At 38.3% G+C, this 17,959-nt stretch overlaps 1 protein-coding gene across 3 annotated transcripts in view; it reads right to left on the bottom strand.

Moving 5' to 3' along the window:
• CAMK4 (calcium/calmodulin dependent protein kinase IV) overlaps window positions 1-17,959 on the bottom strand; it is a 227,537-nt gene that overhangs the window by 69,739 nt on the left and 139,839 nt on the right. For all 3 annotated transcript variants that reach the window (XM_080803344.1, XM_080803343.1, XM_080803342.1), the window contains exon 5: window positions 12,960-13,032. In XM_080803344.1, the coding sequence (XP_080659470.1) occupies window positions 12,960-13,032 (73 nt within the window). The remainder of the gene's footprint in view (window positions 1-12,959; window positions 13,033-17,959) is intronic.

The following is a 17,959-nucleotide window of genomic DNA, read 5'->3' on the forward strand; positions in this document are numbered from 1 at the left end:
AACAAGCTTGGGAGCAGGTTCCTCCCAGAGCCTACAGGTAAGAGCCCAGCTGACAATAAAGATTTGGTTTCCACCTTGTGAGACTCTAAGCCAAGAATCCAGTTGAGCCCACTGGACTTCAGACCTACAGACCCGTGAGAGAACGAGTTGTTTTGAGCTGTTCAATTTGTGGTAATTTGTTAGTCAGTAATAGAAAACTAATACACTGGGTATTTTGACGTTAACAAGTAATGGACTAAAGAACATAAACTCTTGGCACACAAGTGCCATGGGTCTCTTAATGACTCCACAGTGGTAGGGGCTAAATATATGCTCAAAAAACATTTGTAGTTAGTTTGGTTAGCTGATGAATGAATGCATGAATAAATAAATGAATGAGGATGTTTGGTCAGTCAAATCATCTAACACATATTTACAGAATACCCGTATGTACCGGGAAACATTCCAGACATTGGATCCCAGGATCCCAAGATCATGACCTCAGCCCAAGGCAGACACTTAACCTACTGAGTCACTCAGGTGTTCCATATATTCTAGTTTCAAACAAGAAATCAAACTTCCAGGAACTAGAGTTTCTCATACTGGAGGAACAGAAGGTTACTGAAGCACCATGAATGAAGACTCATGGAGAGAGAGAGAGGATTATAAGGTCAGCAAGGAGCCTTTCCAGGCAGGACTTCCAGGGTCACATATAGAGGGTGGTGAGTCTGATGGGGAGATAGTGGAGGGTTGTGGGGAAATGCTATGATATGATGTATGCTTTTGTCTTATAAATCAAGATGGATCCTAAATGTTCAAGCAAAGTCCTTTAAATATCACAAAGTAAATGTGAGGAAAACTGATGACTACAGGGATGGCAATGCAATAATCTCCAATACGTAGGTGTGTTGTATCAAATTTAGAGTTGAAATTCTTATTATACTTTCAGTTCAACATATACTGCCACATAAAGAAAACAAAGACAGTTAAATGTGACTCACCCTTGTCCACATCCCAAGTTATATATGTAAACTATTCCTTTTCCTGGTGGACATCATTTGCCAATATCATTATGCAACTTACATATACCTTTTTTTTTTTTTTTTAAAGATTCATCCATTCACTTGAGAGAGGGTGAGAGAGTTAAGTGCGAGCGGGAGGAGGCAGGAGAGGAGCAGAGGGAGAGGGACAAGCTGACTCCACTGAGCGGGGAGCCCGATATGTGGCTGATTCCATGACCCTAAGATCACAACCTGAGCCAAAACCAAGAGCTGGAAGCTTAACTAACTGAGCCACCCAAGTGCCCTGCCACTTATATATCTCTGTTAAAACACTTGGATGTACAATTAATAAAATCTGACCTTTGATTATTTTTAAGGGTGCAGTGTATAGATAAGTAGTTCTCTGCTTAACCTACCAACTGCTTATAACATAGTAGGCAGAGCCCTGACATTTCAGAAAAATTTTACAGATTGATAATATATACAGAAGTATTTCCTTGGGGGGGAAAAAAAAACACGAGATCAGGCTCTGTAAACTTTAAGCAAAATAATCTGGAGAAAACACCAAGATTCAAAAACCATAGATTAATATTAAATATACAGCATGTGAAATACATTAGAATTATACCATACTTCTTTCATGAACTAAAAATAAAGGGGATATAGCACAGAGGGAGTTTAAATTACATTAACAAAAGGTAGAACGATAAAGTGGGACACTGGAATGAGGAAGGTATTCTTGTCCTAGGTCAAAAGAACATTTTGAAACCACTAAGAGCTACTGAAAATTTCTTTAAAGTAGGTAAAAAAAAGTTAAGAAGAATTGTTCAGGTGTCCAGCGCTGCATCTATTGCAATGGTGTTTACATTTCTTTGACTCTTTAGATGGTGATGATTCTCTGGAATTTAGAAGGTAAAGAGAGGCGAGAATAAAAGGAAGGAGGAAGGGAGAGGTTGAAAGAGAGAGAGAAAGAAGAACAGATTAAGGGGAAGCTTCCATTTAGATGGACTGGAAATTGTGTGCAAGTATTTTTCTTCTCTGTTGTCACAATATTTAGGTCTCCAACTGGCATTTGGTATGTTGGAGCAAATGCTGTAGATAAATGTTTGTGTCCCCAAGAATTCAAATGGTGAAGTCCTAGTCGTCAGAGTGATGGTATTTGGAGGTGAAGACTTTGAAGGTAATTATACCTAAGGTCTTGAGGGTGGAGCCCTATGATGGGATTAGTGCCTTTACAGGAAGATGAAGAGACCAGAGCTCATTTTCTACCTCACCTGAGGATATAGTAAGAAGACAGTAGTCTGAAAACCAGAACAGAGCCCTTACCAAAAATCTGACCGTGCTGGCACCCTGATCTGGAATTTCCAGCCTCCAGAACTGTGAGAAATAAATGTTTATTATTTAAGCCACTCAATCTATGGTATCCTGTTACAGCAGCCAGAATAGGTTGACATAGTCAGGACTACTCAACACTTAGAAAAAACGGCCTTGTGCGGAATGAAATTAGTATTCCTATTGTCCTCATTAAGAAATTCTACATCTCAGACACGCCTGGGTGGCTCAGTTGGTTAAGCGGCTGCCTTCGGCTCAGGTCATGATCCCAGCGTCCTGGGATCGAGTCTCACATCTGGCTCCTTGCTCGGCAGGGAGCCTGCTTCTCCCTCTGTCTCTGCTGCCTGCCACTCTGTCTGCTTGTGCTCACTCTCGCTCCTCTCTCTCTCTGACAAATAAATAAATAAAATCTTTAAAAAAAAAAAAGAAAAAAATTCTGCATCTCGGTTAAAGTGAGTAAACTGGACTTTTGTAAACATTCCTTACTCAGGAGCTAAACACTTGAGATGGGATGGAAAACAATGATTAAAATAAGAAAGCCAAATTAACCTTCTATTTCTATGACCAGTGTTATGTACATAGGCTATGATTTAAGCCTATGCCTGTATGTTAATTTGACATCTTCACTGAATTATGTATTTCTCACTTATGAGGCAGGTAAAAATATTTTGTAAAAATTTTGCAGAATTTGTTTCTGAATTATTTAATAATAATAAAATCAAAATTCTATGTTCAAAGACTGAAATTAACAGAATATTGTAATACTGCCTGAATGCTCTCCTGCTAGAAAAAAAAAATATTCTACCTATTTGAGAGAATTGTTCATGTTTTTCAAAACTCCTTCTGAATTGGCCATTCCCAAAATAAAAATTCATTTTTATGGGTCAAAGACATTGCAAGTAGTAGATTCACACTGCACCATATAATAAAGTAGGACTTCACTCCCTCAAGACAGGGAATACTTTAGGTTTGGGCAGAGAACTACTACCAGAGAGCAAGGAAATAAATTTCATGTTCCCACCCCCATCCTCCAATAAACAATGTAAGAATAACACAGAAATAGTTAACTAGAGTCTAACCTTAGTTATTCTACCATCCTTGGAGAGAAGCACATTTACAAAGAAAAGATCTCTGTTCACCTTCAAAGCACAATACTTTGATATTTTCCACACAATCATTCTTTCTTAAAAGGGGATCACTGTCAAAGGAATCATTCCAGGTGAGAGTCCTTCCCTTGTAGCCCATAGTAGGTAGAGGCTGTCACACATAAATTACATCGATGTAAAGAAGAGACTGTCCTCCTAGAGACCCCATTGTGGGTGGTAGAATTCTTTGCTCAGCTTTTTTTTTTTCTGAATTTCAGCTTTTCAGAGCATTGAGTATCAGAGGAACAGAATACATATATGTGCAATACAGTGTCACAGGGATGGAAAATAGGCCAAATTACAGATTAGAGTAAGGTTTGTTTAAAATAAAAAAGGTATTGTGATTATATGCTAATATCCTTCCTCTCATGGTCTGCTTATACACACCTGCTTGGAATAAGCACTTCTAAACATAATTAAAACTTGTTACCTTACTTAAAACTGTATTCGCTTATAGCTTGAATGCCCATCTTTTTCTCTTTCTCTCTATTCTCATTAGTCTTCACAGGTCATCTACAGAGACAGAAACGATACATGCCTTTCCTGACCTCATAAGGATACTGTGAGTCCTTCTCTATTATTACACTGTTTCCTTTTTTTGTGCTTTTTTGGGATACTGCCAATACTAACTAGACAATATTTCCCACCCTTACTGGAGATTATCCAATTCTCCTGCTCCAGAGTCAATGAAACTGTGAATCTCATGCCCCTAATCAACAGAAAACTGCCAGAATAGCTACGAATCAATCTGGAAAGACTGTCATCTGAGGTTGTCAAACATCAACCAGACGTCATGGCTATGACACTTCAATGGGCTTTTGTGATAGTGAAAACACTCATCTCAATCCTGAGAAGAAAGATAACTTAGATGTTATTTTTTAAAAAATCCACTTTGCCTTGGGGCCCCTGGGTGACTCAGTTGGTTAAGTGTCTGCCTTCAGCTCAGGTCCTGATCCGGGATCCTGGGATTGAACCCCTCCCCCCATCCTTTCCCTCCTCTCACTCCCTGCTCAGCAGGGAGCCTGCTTTTCCCTCTCCCTCTGCTGCTCCCCCTGCTTGTGTGCGAGGCTATCTCTCTCTGCTAAATAAATAAATAAAATCTTTAAAAAAAATCCTCTCTGCCTTGTTAATTCTTCCAGGCAGGGACTGTGTCTCATATTTACTTTCTATCGCTCTCCTGAAGACCTACACTGTATGCTGTGTGTGATGAACACAATCACCCTGCTCTAAAGTCTTTGGCTAGTCTCTTAAAATGTTTGTTATTTTTGCTGCTGTTGTTCTGTTCATCATTAGCTCTCAGCTAGAGGAGAGGGAAATAGGAAAGGAAGAAACACAGGTCCTTAGAGGAGCTTGAGACTGGATGGAAGAAAGTGGAATAAAATCTCAGAGAGCAAGTGCGCAGAGGCGAGAAGAGAGTGTTAATGAAAGTGAGAGAGTTTTATGAGCAGTTCTTATCAAACCTCTCAATTGCTCTGCTGCATGCTCCTTGCTCTAGATTATTTTTCATTATCTCCACGTCTTTACATATGTAACATTCCACTAATATTGACCAAGAAGATTCAAGGGGAATTCTGGGCTTAGTTGGTAGCACATTTCATTTGTAGAATCACAAACCATGTCCCTTCAGATGTTTTCCATCTCTTGACTTGAATTTGCCATATCTTTATAACTGGCCTCACTACTTTTGGGCTTCATGCTGCCATCAGGATGATCCAGTAGCAGAAGTCCCTCAACATCTCCTCATCTGCAGAATCATGTGAACCTCTTTTGAAAGTCAAGTAAACCCCTCAGGATGGGCTCTCCACTTCTCTCAAGCCCCAGTTCTCGCCATACTCAAAGACCAGCTGTTCATGTCTTTGCACATTTAGTCTTACGTTCCCTAAAAATTTGTGGGAGAAAAGGAGTTTTTCTGGAATTCTGTTTCTTTCATACTGGCTCCCTATTAAACAACAAATTTTCTTTTAAAACCCAACTCAGATATAACTTCCTCTGGCAAGATCTTTCTGACTCAGTTTCTCTCTAGATATATTGAAAAACTTTCACTTTCTCTAATCTGCAAAATACAGCAACAGATGCGCATATGTCATTTTATAGCCTTGTGCTTATATGTCTATCTGCCTCATAAACTAGTAAGCTTCTTTTTTTTTTTAAATTTTATTTATTTATTTGACAGACAGAGATCACAAGTAGGCAGAGGCAGGCAGAGAGAGAGGAGGAAGCAGGCTCCCCGCTGAGCAGAGAGCCTGATGCCGGGCTCGATCCCAGGACCCTGGGATCATGACCTGAGCCGAAGGCAGAGGCTTTAACCCACTGAGCCACCCAGGAGCCCCTAAACTAGTAAGCTTCTTAATATATATTCCTAGAATTGTGATTTTCCCAGAACTTGAGAGAGAAAGCTACTTAGATGGAATCAGACAAAATTTTGATATCATTATTACTGCTGACAATGATGCACAGAAACATCTAGTAAGAAAGATACTCTCCCTTCTAGGAATTATTTCTAGATTTCCCAGTTTCTTAATATTGAGCTGTAATATTCATAATATAGACTATTTTTGTTTCAAACTTTTTTCTGATAAAATATCTATGCTCTGAACAACTACTCTGCTTTATTCTGTGTTTATAAATCAAAATATTAAAACATTAACAGAACTATCTGTTATTTATTTTCTAATAATTGTGGTCTCTCAATTCTTAGTAATTATGTATAACTACTTTTATTTTTACTGGTAAAGTTATCATTATAGTGTTTCAGCGCTTTGAGCCTTACATTAAAATCCATCCCCCAGAGATCAGTGTTCAGATATGAATAACAAGAGAAAAAGTCCCCCCCAGAAAGAAATGGAAATAGCATCGCAACTGGCAGATTTAAAACAAACCACAAAGAACCTCACATTTTCTATTCCAGTGCCTCATTACTTAATTGAACTCTCAGAATCTTTTCACTGACAATAAGTGGACCCAAGCGGGAACAATACTCACAAAAACAAAGAACAGGTATCAGAAGCAAGCTTGCTACTGTTAATAACCTTAAACCTCATGATTTAGCAGCATGTGGGTGTGTGTTTGATATTCAGTGGAATTCAGTTTTTAGAAATTTGTGGGACGAGAATCTTTTTATGCCCTATGCGTTATGTTTGGATGGATGGAAAATTATACAACTTGCTCTGGCCACAGAATTGCTATTAGCATATACTCAAAAGTTTATTCAAGAAGTTCAGTATCTTATAGCTTCAAATAACAGGTTATACAATTTAAAGTGGCAAAAATATTGAGAAACTTATTATCCTCTAAGAGGTATCAAGCAAGAGGAGAATTCCAATGGTGTGTACTTTTTTCAACACAATTATATTTTCCTTCATAATTACAAGACAGAAAAAGCAGTTTTCTGCATCATATGCAGACTTGATTATGCCTGTGAAAAAGAGAGATGACCTTTCCTTCCTTGGGTCTCCTTTTACTGAGAAGTTTCCCCAGAATCCACAGGCAGACTGCCCATCAGAGCTCACTGATGAGGATAAGGTCATATGCCCTTGCCTAGTCTCAAGGGAGGCCAGGAAAAAACGTTCTGACATCTTACATCTTTATAAAGGTACATTGACTCTGCCAACAGAATAAGAAGTCAGGTGGAAGATGGTTTAAATGTATCAAATAATATAAAGTTGATAATGTATATATTGCCCATTAAACCTATAAAGCAAGCACAGTACTCAGTATTAAATATAGACAGTAATTTATTTCAATACTGTTGTACTTGTTTTGATTTCATTGACTTCTAGAACCATTTAATGCACATTAGCAAAGACAATGTTTTAGATGACTATGAATAGCAATAGGAACTTGGAGAACTTAGTTTTGTTTTCAAATAAATTCCTGTAGCATTTATTAAGTTATTGGCTCTCAGCTGTAGATCACCCTTCTACAATCTACTTTGTGAAGCTGAGACTTGAATTAGAAGCTACACTTTTCCTTCTCCTGCTGGCTTCCTGTTTGCCTCTGCAATTAGAGGGCACTAGGGAGAGGAAGGCTGGAAGAACACAAAGGGACTTCCTCAGTCCTCTTTGCTTTCTGTGCCTGTATTTCTGCTGGTTATTCCCATGCACCCTAAAGACACATTTTCACCCTACCATGCAGATCATTCTGGTAGCAGCTGCTGATTGCAGCTTTTCCAATGCTCACCAGCATTGGAACCAGCCGGTGTTTCCTTTCAGCAACACCAGCACTAGCTGGCTAGACTTTAGGTTTTTATGCCAGCTTTGGGGGGCAATTCCTTTGGGTCAGAGACTAGAAACCAGCACCAGTCAAGCATCTCCCACCCTGTTTTGTTCCCCTCAGTCAGAGGGGAGGCTGCTTCCCACAGGTGCTGCCTCCATGGTACCTTAGTTTAGTACTCCCCTTTGGCCTTTCCAGTTCTTCAGTATCTAGTCATCAATTCTTTATCAATTATCTGATACAGTAAATCTATTCTTTTTCAAGGGAGGCTACAGGTTTTAAAATTTTTTACCTAAAGAACCCTGTACTATTTCATCTTTTCTTGCATCCTTATAATCATGTCCACATCCTGTTTTACTTCAACATTGAGATGCCATATTGGTTTCCATAACTTTCAAGGGTGGGATGTTTTAGTTTGCATTTCTTCACCCCCGTTATCACAATCTTAAAAAAAAAAAAATTCTAACCCAAAATCTATGTGCTAGGGTAGCAGACATAGTTAAGTTCTTTAACCATTTCCTTCTATTAAATTCAATATATACTCTATATGTACATTTCTCTAAGTTCTCAAGTCATGACTTTGAAATTAAGACATACCTAAAAAGCTATGGCTAGCAAAAGATGGAAAGTGGCATCAAGAGTGGAGAAAAAAGGGAGATAGTGATTTTTTTGGAAACAGAGGAACAGTAGGATATCGGGGGGACAAGAAATGGACAAGAGGTGGTGGCAACAGTAAGAGATGTCAGTGGTGATGGAATATGTCCCTGGTTTTATTTTTAAACTAAATTCAAAAGGAAGGCTATAAGGTTTGGCATTGTGCTTTATGACAATGAGGACATGATGACCCTTCCAGAATGTCCAGATTGACCTAGGCCTTCTAATTTGGGACTACCAGGAACTCATTTCAGGAAGACAGAATACTCAAGAGGGCTTAATGATCCACCCTCAAAGACTAACTGGATGAATTCAAACTCAAAGAGGGAAACACCTTTCAAATTCACTTTAAAAGCTTTCAAAAATTCTATTTAAAGCTAAAAAGCAGAAGGAGCAAGATTATAGTCAGACAAATACTGTGAAATATTTGGGGCAAGAATTAGGGTGAAGTGGGGAGGAAGAGATTGCCAGATTTGTTACCTAAGGGGTATAATTATCCCCACAACATATTTCCCAAGAACTTTTCAATCTTTAAGCTTTCTGTTTCTGTGCTTTCAAAAGCCAGCCTAGATACAGTCTTCTAAGTGTGTGATGCAGAGGAAATGTGAGATGTATCACTGATTACTTTGAGTTCCCAACTGTCCTATTTTTATAGCTATCTATAGCTATGTAGTTGACAATAAACTATTTCATAAATGTCAGCCACTTCCCACAAGTTTTAAATTGCTTGCTTCCTACCTGTGGAAACACTTAAGGAAATGACTTAAATTTTTTTCTAAGTTAATCCCTAATTGTAGCAATCAGAGAAAATGTGATTTTTATAAAACTTCTTTCAAAGAGTGACTTTAATGGGCTGATTTATTTTTTTGCTCTTACTTATTTCTCTTTTTTTGGTTGTTATTTAAGTTTTCCTTTTTTTAATTCCAGCTTGTTAACATATAGTGTAATATTAGTTTCAGGTGTACAATGTAGTAATTCAATACTTCCATATACGCGGTGCTCCTCACAGCAAGTGAACTCTTAATCCCCTTCGCCTGTTGCCCCCATGCCCCCACCCTCTTCTGGTAACCATCAGTTCTCTATAGTTAAGAGTCTGTTTCTCAGTTTGCCTCTCTCTCTCTCTCTTTTTTCCCTTTGTTTGGTAACCTACTTATTAAATTGAAACTTTCTTAGTAGGTAGAATAACAAACTTTTTTGTTTTAAACTGAGGATTAGCAGTAGACTAATCAAGCCAGCTTTGCAAATCTGGAATAGAGTTGAGGTCTAGTCCCTCCTTTTTTGATAGGGTACCCCTATCTGGGGCATCCCTGTTGGGGACCCTTTTTATTCCTTAATTGGTGTAACTCCAATAGGTGGAAAAGTCTGATGCTGAGAGCATTCATTTCTCAGTCACTGAATGAGGACAGAGTTCTGCCAGTCAGCTACCTGAGGTATCACTAGACTGAAGCGTGCCCACTGTGATAAGCCAAAAGAATCAAGAGCTGACCTAAATGGATGGAGGCAACCAGAAAGAGCATATTGAAGAAGGTGTGTTTTGAATAACAGGAAAAGAATTAAGTGATAGTAAGAGAGCAGAAAAGAATCTCGTGAATGGGATCACGTTATAAAGCTTTGTTTCATATTACATGAATAGAAAAATGATAGTAAAGATGTTTCACCAAATGTATCAGTTTCTAGAAAGACAAAATGGAATAGTGACTTCCTATTTTGATACATAATTCAGTTACTTTTTTGGTAACTAGTTATTGAGCAGTGACTGTTGTCAATTGTTTTTGATTTTAGTATTTAGCTGGGGAGTAGACACCTACTTATAAATTTGCAACATCTAATATATCTTTACATGCATGTGTGGAGTCTCAAGTTGCTTATCCTTTTCCCTCTCTTTTGAACATTGCTATGACTTCCATGCTTCATCTTATTTAGTCTCTTCCACAACTCTGTTAGGTTGAATATTACGCCCATTTTCCATGAGGAAACTGAGGCTCAGAAGTGTTTAGTGATTGGGGCCAAGCTCACATCTAGAAACTGAACCCAGTTCTGTCTGAATCCCAAAGTACTCTTAACTGTCATACTAGCTGCCTGCCTGATTTGGGTAAAGTGATGGTGGGCCACTGCAAGTGTGTTTACTTAACTAGATAATCTATTGCATGTGGTAATGAGGAATGAAGTTTTTAAATGGGTATTTAAGAAAGACAGAAAACTGCCATTGTGGAACTCAGAAGTGACAAGATGAAAACAGGGATTGCGAAAGAAAATTCTAGACCTATCTTTAAGGACAGGAACTGGAAGCAACTAGAAATGGTTTGGTTGGTTGGTTTTGTTTAATAAAGCACACCAGGAGCAGTCATAGCATGGTAGGGAGAAGGTCTAGGTTCATGGGCAGTAGAAGGAAGGCCCAGCTGAAGTTAAGAAGGTGAACGTGAGGGGAGAAAGTAACGGAAGAGCTAAAAAATCATTCCCAAATTGACAAGCTTAGGAAACCGGGGATGGTAACTATACTGTATTTGATGAGAAATCTGAAATGGAGTGGTTATTTGGGGTATGGTAAGAGGATGAATTTGAAATTCAATACTCATATAATCAGGAGCTGCATTGTGTACTTAGAGTAAAATTCCAAGGCAGCCTCTCTGCTTAGCTCCACCCCCAATTCAAACTTTTTATGCCCCACTACAGCAAAAAGACCAAAACACTTTTACAGGAAGGAATAATTTGGAAAGACTGGGCTATAAAGCCAATTGAACTTGGTGTTGATAGCTCAATCATGGATTTCGTTAGACCACAGGTCTGCTATCTCTAGCCGTCTTACGCAGATTGCGGAAACTATTTCCTTTCCATCAATGATATATAAGCTAGTTAAATGTCAGAGTCCCTCCGTCTTTTCTTCCTTCTCTCCCTCCCTTCCCTCTTCCTTCCCTCCTGTTTTGGTTGGGGGTAAAATTCATAGGACACGTGCTTTGGTCACTTGTGGCTGGTTTCTCAAGATACTGAATGATGATTTAATTATATAATTGACTCTAAACAATAGAATATATTTTAATTCTGGATATATTTTATAGATTTGTCTCTTTTTTTAAAAACTTATTTTTAAGTTTATTTATTCATTTATTTGACAGAGATGACATGTAGGCAGAGAGCCAGGCAGAGATCCGGGGTAACAGGCTCCCCGCTGAGCAGAGAGCCTGATGCGGGGCTTGATCCCAGGACCCTGAGATCATGACCTGAGCTGAAGGCAGAGGCTTTAACCCACTGAGCCACCCAGGTGCCCCTAGATTTGTCTCTTTAACACCAAGAAACATTTCCCTTTGGGTTTCGTCCCATTTGTTCAAAGAATGATTTGTTCTGACTTTACATTCAATGAATGAATCAATAAAGTGTTCCAGCACATATTAGACACCATTAAATAAATGGGAGGGTTTTTACCAGCGGAGCCTGTTTTATCTAGGCAAACTTTTCCTTATTAATTCAATCCAACAAGCGTCTCAAAATTACAATTTTGTGTAAATGTGGGTGGACAGTTTCCATCATTAACTTATAAAACTTTATTCTCCTTAAAAACATTAACTTATATTTCTTCCCTAAAAAAATAAAATTGTCAGAATTTTTCACTTGAATTCCCATATTTCTTGTCTTGAAAGAAAAATCAATAACCTCTGTGCTCCCAGATCTATATTTATCACATTCTACTTTTCTCCACTTCCCTACCAAACAACAAAAACAATAGAAAAACAAACTCAAGAAATGGAAAGAAAGAAAGAAGAATGACTATAAGCCCCAAAGTCTGATTTGATTTCATAATAATGGGAAATTATTTTAACAGACTTGTGGCATTATATAGGAGGACTGCATCTTTCAGAGTGTGAGCAATCAAGAGAAAACATAAATGTATTCAATGTACTGTCTACAAAGCATGTTTTTAAAAGATTTTATTTTTCAGTAATCTCTTCACCCAACGTGGGGCTCAAATCCACAAACCAAGATCAAGAGCTGCACCAAATGAGCTAGCCAGGCACTCCTGTATGCTAAACTATTTATATGCAGTATCTCATTTAATCCTTACAACCAACTTTATGAGTAGTGTTACTATTCACACTTTACAAATGAGGAAACACTAAACTTAGTTAAATAAATTGGCTAAGGTAAGAGGTACAGTTTAATTCAAACTAATCCCTGAATAAAGGCAGAGTCTGAGTTTTAAACCAACTCCTGTGCAATATACTGCCTATGTTACTATACCGAGTCATGTTGTATAGTCTGGGATATATGGGTAGTGCAGTAGTGTGGGTAACCCTATTTGCTAGTTTTCTGTCTTGTCACCAACTTCCTTGAGTTAAGAAGTTATATTTCCTCAGAAAATGTCAATAGTTCTTGGAGATGAGATTTTTTTCTCCTTTTGCAACAGAATCAAATCGTCCGGGTTGATGAGAACAATCGGACAGCTCATGTGGAGGCTGGTATCACAGGACAGGAGTTGGAAAGACAGGTAGGTTACTTCCTTTAATTAAGATTTACAAAGCATTTCTTACTGTTTTGCTGTAATTGTTATGGCTGGTTACAGACATGTGCACTTGTTAAGGGACGATTCTGTACAAAGAAAAGATTACCAAGCATTACACTCTTGCTGTCAATTCATACTTACGGCAACTGCCTCCAGAATTTGTTTAACAGCGTCTGCAGCATCTCGTTCACTGTAATACCCCTTCTCCACAATCCTAAAAAGAAAACCAGGAAATGCTTCTCAGACACATGGGTTCAGGGGAGTGGATTTTTTTTAAAGAAGTTAACTGAATTAATGTTAAGGAAGATGCATCTGAACAATTGCAACATGTCAGCATAATACCAGGGGAAATATTTCCATAAACTGATACTCTAGCAATCTTGGGTCTCTTTAGGAAAATGAAACACATTTATTTTGCCCAGCCTTGAACTGTCCATCTTGTCTGAGGACAAAAGAAAAAAAAATCTTTTTAAACTCTGTATTGAGAATCATGTTAAATATATACCAAGTAGACAACATACCATGAAACATCCCTTGTAATTTTTACACAGCTTCAATAACTACTAACTCATGGCCAGTGTTGTTTTATCTATCCAATCAATTACTTCCCATCATTTTTTTTATCATAAAGCAAATATTTGGCATCACATCATTTCATTCATAAGTAAGGTGTTGTCTCTAGTATAAAGGACTTTTTAAGACTCATAATTATAATGCCATTATCATACCTATACATTATAATTCCTTAATATTTTCAAATAGACAGTGTTTCAGATTTCCGACTGTCTTGGACAAGCTGAAATTTGTTTGTTTGAATACATATCCAAATAAGGTCCATAAAATTTGACTAGTACTTCTTTCTCTTACCTTCCTTTTCCCTGGAGCTCCTTGCTCCTCCCTCCTTCCCCCACCCCTCTCCTCTTTCTCCAGCTGGCTTTCTATTCCAAATAAATGACTTGCTCTTTTTGCATGGATCTGAACAAGGAAACTTTCTTTTCCGTTAGGAATTCTTTCTTTTAACTTAAATCTTTTCCATTTTAATTCCGGGAATGTCTTCCTGAATTAGAATGCTTTGTATGGGTTTTCTTCCATCACTTTGGTTTTCTTTCTTTGGGGTGTGCAATTATATGTATTGTGAGTTTTTCTACTTTTTTTTTTTTTTAAGATTTTATTTATTTATTTCACAGAGAGAGAGATCACAAGTAGGCAGAGAAGCAGGCATAGAGAGGGGGAAGCAGGCTCCCTGCTGAGCAGAGAGCCAGACGCAGGGCTCGATTCCAGGACCCTGAGATCATGACCTGAGCCAAAGGCAGAGACTTAAACTACTGAGCCACCCAGGCGCCCCCAGTTTTTCTACTTTTGATTTATATTGTTCTTCTATGAATTTCTTAATTTTAGTATTAAGTAATGTTAACTTTAATTTTCCATAGATCATGTTATACTTTTATCTGTTTTGTGGGTATATCATCCTGACATGCTGATTTTCTATGCTCTTATAATCATTTTTATTTCAAGTAATGGAGACACCTGTTTGTTGTTATTTTTAAGCAAAGTTGGTTTTCTTAACCATTTTGATAGAGTGATGGGTCAGGCTATCTTTTCTAGTTTCATGGCCCTTGACTGATTGTTTTCATGAAGCATTCAAAATTATGACCTCATACTTTCTGAGATCTCTTCTATCTGAAACTTCATTCCCTTGCCTCTACACATCTCTGCTCTCGTTATTGGAGTCTCTTTTCAGCAGTTTCTCCTAATGTACACAAGGCGGCTTCAGATGTTAGTTTCAGGAGTTCATAGGGCCTTATCTGCATTAGTTTCTTCAGACCTTATTGTGGGTGCAGCCCTTGTGCTTCTCGGAAATTTGGGTGGCAAAAAGCCCTCACAATTTCAGCTGTTCTAATATTGGCCCATTCTGCTTCCCAATGATTTGGAGGCTTTGGAGATTTGAGTGTTCTCCTATTCTTAGGTTCATCAGTGTCTTCTTGCTTCCTCTAACATAGATGCTAATACCATGAAGCTCTTGCAATCATTATTAGTTTGTCCTCATTCACATGTTTTCTAGGCTTCATGGGGAAGCCTTGTCACCTGGTTTTGTTACAGATATTGTCTATAAGCTTTTGTTTTTTCTGTCCTATATAGGGATACTTTGGAAGACTGGAAAACCACACTGTTGCTGTTTCTTTCTTCCCAAAATTTCAAGAGAAAACACATTTTTGATAACACCAAAGATTACCAACTTGCATAAGATGTTTTCAGCTGACAAAAGGTTTATTGTGAAAAGTCTGACAGAGGTCAATTCAAAACATGTAAGAGTCAAACTTGAACATTTTTTATAGCTTTGCATTGAAATTTTTTAGAGTGTTAATATCTTAAATAGCATATTTATTTTTTAGAAATTATCTTCCTTTCTTTTTTTTTTTTTAAAGATCTTATTTATTTATTTGATAGACACAAGTAGGCAGAGAGGCAGGCAGAGAGAGGAGGAAGCAGGCTCCCTGCTGAGCAGAGAGCCCGATGCGGGGCTCGATCCCAGGACCCTGGGATCATGACCTGAGCCGAAGGCAGAGGCTTTAACCCACTGAGCCACCCAGGCACCCCTCTTTTTTTTTTTTTTTTAATTTATTTGTCAGAGAGAGAGAGAGAGAGAGAGCGAGAGCGAGCACAGGCAGATGGAGAAGCAGGCTCCCTGCTGAGCAAGGAGCCCAATGCAGGACTCGATCCCAGGACGCCGGGATCATGACCTGAGCCGAAGGCAGCTGCTCAACCAACTGAGCCACCCAGGCGTCCCCCTTTCTTTTTTTTTTTTTTTTTAAATGTGGTAAGAAGTTGTAAGTTCTTGAAGTAGCTGGTATTAGAAGCTGGAATTAAAAATCTAGAGAATCTTTCCAAAATAGGGGATGGATGATGAGGAAAAGCAGAAAAAAAGATATAAAATAATATATAAGAAGATACCTTAATGACCATAATAATCAAGATTCAAAAAAATTATATTGATGCAAAAATTTCAATTATTTTTTCCATTCAATTATTCAGAACATTGTCAAGAAAACTAACTCATCATCTTTTCAAAATATGAAAGATGGAATATCCTGCCTCACCTTTTTATTTACTTTATACTTGTTATGAACCACATTTCAAATAAAATGTGAAAGTAGGTTACAGTATTCAGGGAATCATTATTAATGAGTTTTTGAAAATCAATTTTCATACAATGTTTCCTTTCAAGATTACAAATTCTTCCAATTGATGATTAAGTTAAGTAGAGGACTTACTAAACATTTAATTAAAAGAAATTCTGTGTACTATACTTTCTGAACATTTTAAAATTAAGCATGAGAGAAGAGGAAAAGAAGGACTATTGTGTCAGGGTAAGTTGAGAACTTTGGCTACAACTACATCGTCTTCTGCATTTTGTTCTAAATGTGGATTTTGCAGTACATCCATCAACCAACTCAAATGTAATTAATGTCTCCTCTGTGTGTGGCACCTGCACTCGCAGCAGCTTGGCTTTCCCCAGTCCTTTTAAAGGAGGGGAGTTGTTACAAAAATGATGGGAAGGAATGGCCAATAGTTAACTTTCTTTTCACCTCCCATTCTCCCCAGAAGAGGTTAAAATCAGTTACTTCTGGCCTGCAAAAAACAGTGTTGATTTTCCCCATGGCCACTCACCAAGGCTAGAGTTTTATTACAACTGCTTTGTGGTGCCCCTCTAGCGGTGCTCCTCATGGCTTAGTCTACCTAAGCACTACTCCTTGGGGTTGTACAGAGCCAACTTGCACAACCACGTGCAGCATCTCTGATGAGAAATCCTCCTTGTCTGTTAAATACAGGGGTTCTTATGAACATCCCTACCTCTTAGAGGGGCGGTGCTTCACACACTAGAGATTCCTTCTTATATTCTGATTTCTCAAGCTCTGGCCTAAATATGATGTTTATGCATTTTCATTTGGGTATATCTTAGAGTTAAGTGTTCAGAATGTGACCTTATGTGTATGTCTAGGGACTGTCTGGGTAAAGGGGTGAATTTTCGGGGGACCTGTTTTTAGGTGGGATAGAGGGAAGAGTAGTAGGTGTAAGAATGGTTAATGGAAATCTCACTAATTTTCCACAATATAAGTTAAGTTAGTAAAATATTTCATCTAGCTAATAAAAAGGATACATCCTAACAGATATGTCCATTCATTCATCTATTCAGTAAATATTATGGAATGACTGTTACGTGCTGGGCATTTAGAAGTGAACCAGACACAGCCTCTACGCTTATGGGGTTTCTCTTGGTATAAGCAGACAGAAAACAATTGACATACTGTGTTAAATGATGTGGCAGAGATATTAGAAAATGACCTGAGAGCTTGTAGAGAGGGCCAGTGATCTATTCTGGAGGCTGTGTAGGGTGGGAAAAGGATTCCAGAGGTAGCTTTATCTCAGCTCAGACCTCAAGGGTACATAGAACTTTTCTAGTTGCAGAAAGGGCAGGGGCTGGGAGTGGGATAGATGTGGAAGAGCAGAGACTCGAGAGGAAGGAGATTGTTCTAAGAAAAAGGACCAACACTCTAGTGAGAATTAGAGACAGTGGAGGGCATAGTCATAACCAATATTTTTATGTGAGCCAGGTATTTGCTGAATCGGTAAAGAATAAGATTTGTGGAATGCCTCCGTGGCTCAGTTGGTTAAGTGTCTGCCTGGGGCTCAGGTCATGATCCCATGGTCCTGGGATCAAGTCCTGCCTTGGGCTCCCTGCTCAGTGGGGAGCCTCCTTCTCCCTCTGCCTGCTGCTCCCCCTGCTTGTGCTCTCTCTCTTTCTGACAAATAAATAAATAAAATCTTTTTTAAAAAAGTTTAAAAATAATATGATTTGGGTACTGCCCCAGATGAGACTACAGATAGTACAAAAGTTATTAACAAAAGCATCACCATAGATGTAATACATGTTATACTAAGGTTTGTAAAGCAAAAGGATTTATAAATTCTGTTGTCAGAAATGTCTCTAGAGTAGATATATGGGACAGGAGTACAGAATGCAGGTGCCTTCCCCACCCCATCCCCATGAACTTAGCTTGCCACAGCATGGCCCTACTATTAGAACTTAACCACGCCTCTTCTAGGCTCCTGCTCAAAGGAATTTTGTTCCCAGTTGATTT

Source organism: Martes martes, assembly GCF_963455335.1.
Source record: "Martes martes genome assembly, chromosome: 5".
Classification (NCBI taxonomy): Eukaryota; Metazoa; Chordata; class Mammalia; order Carnivora; family Mustelidae; genus Martes; species Martes martes.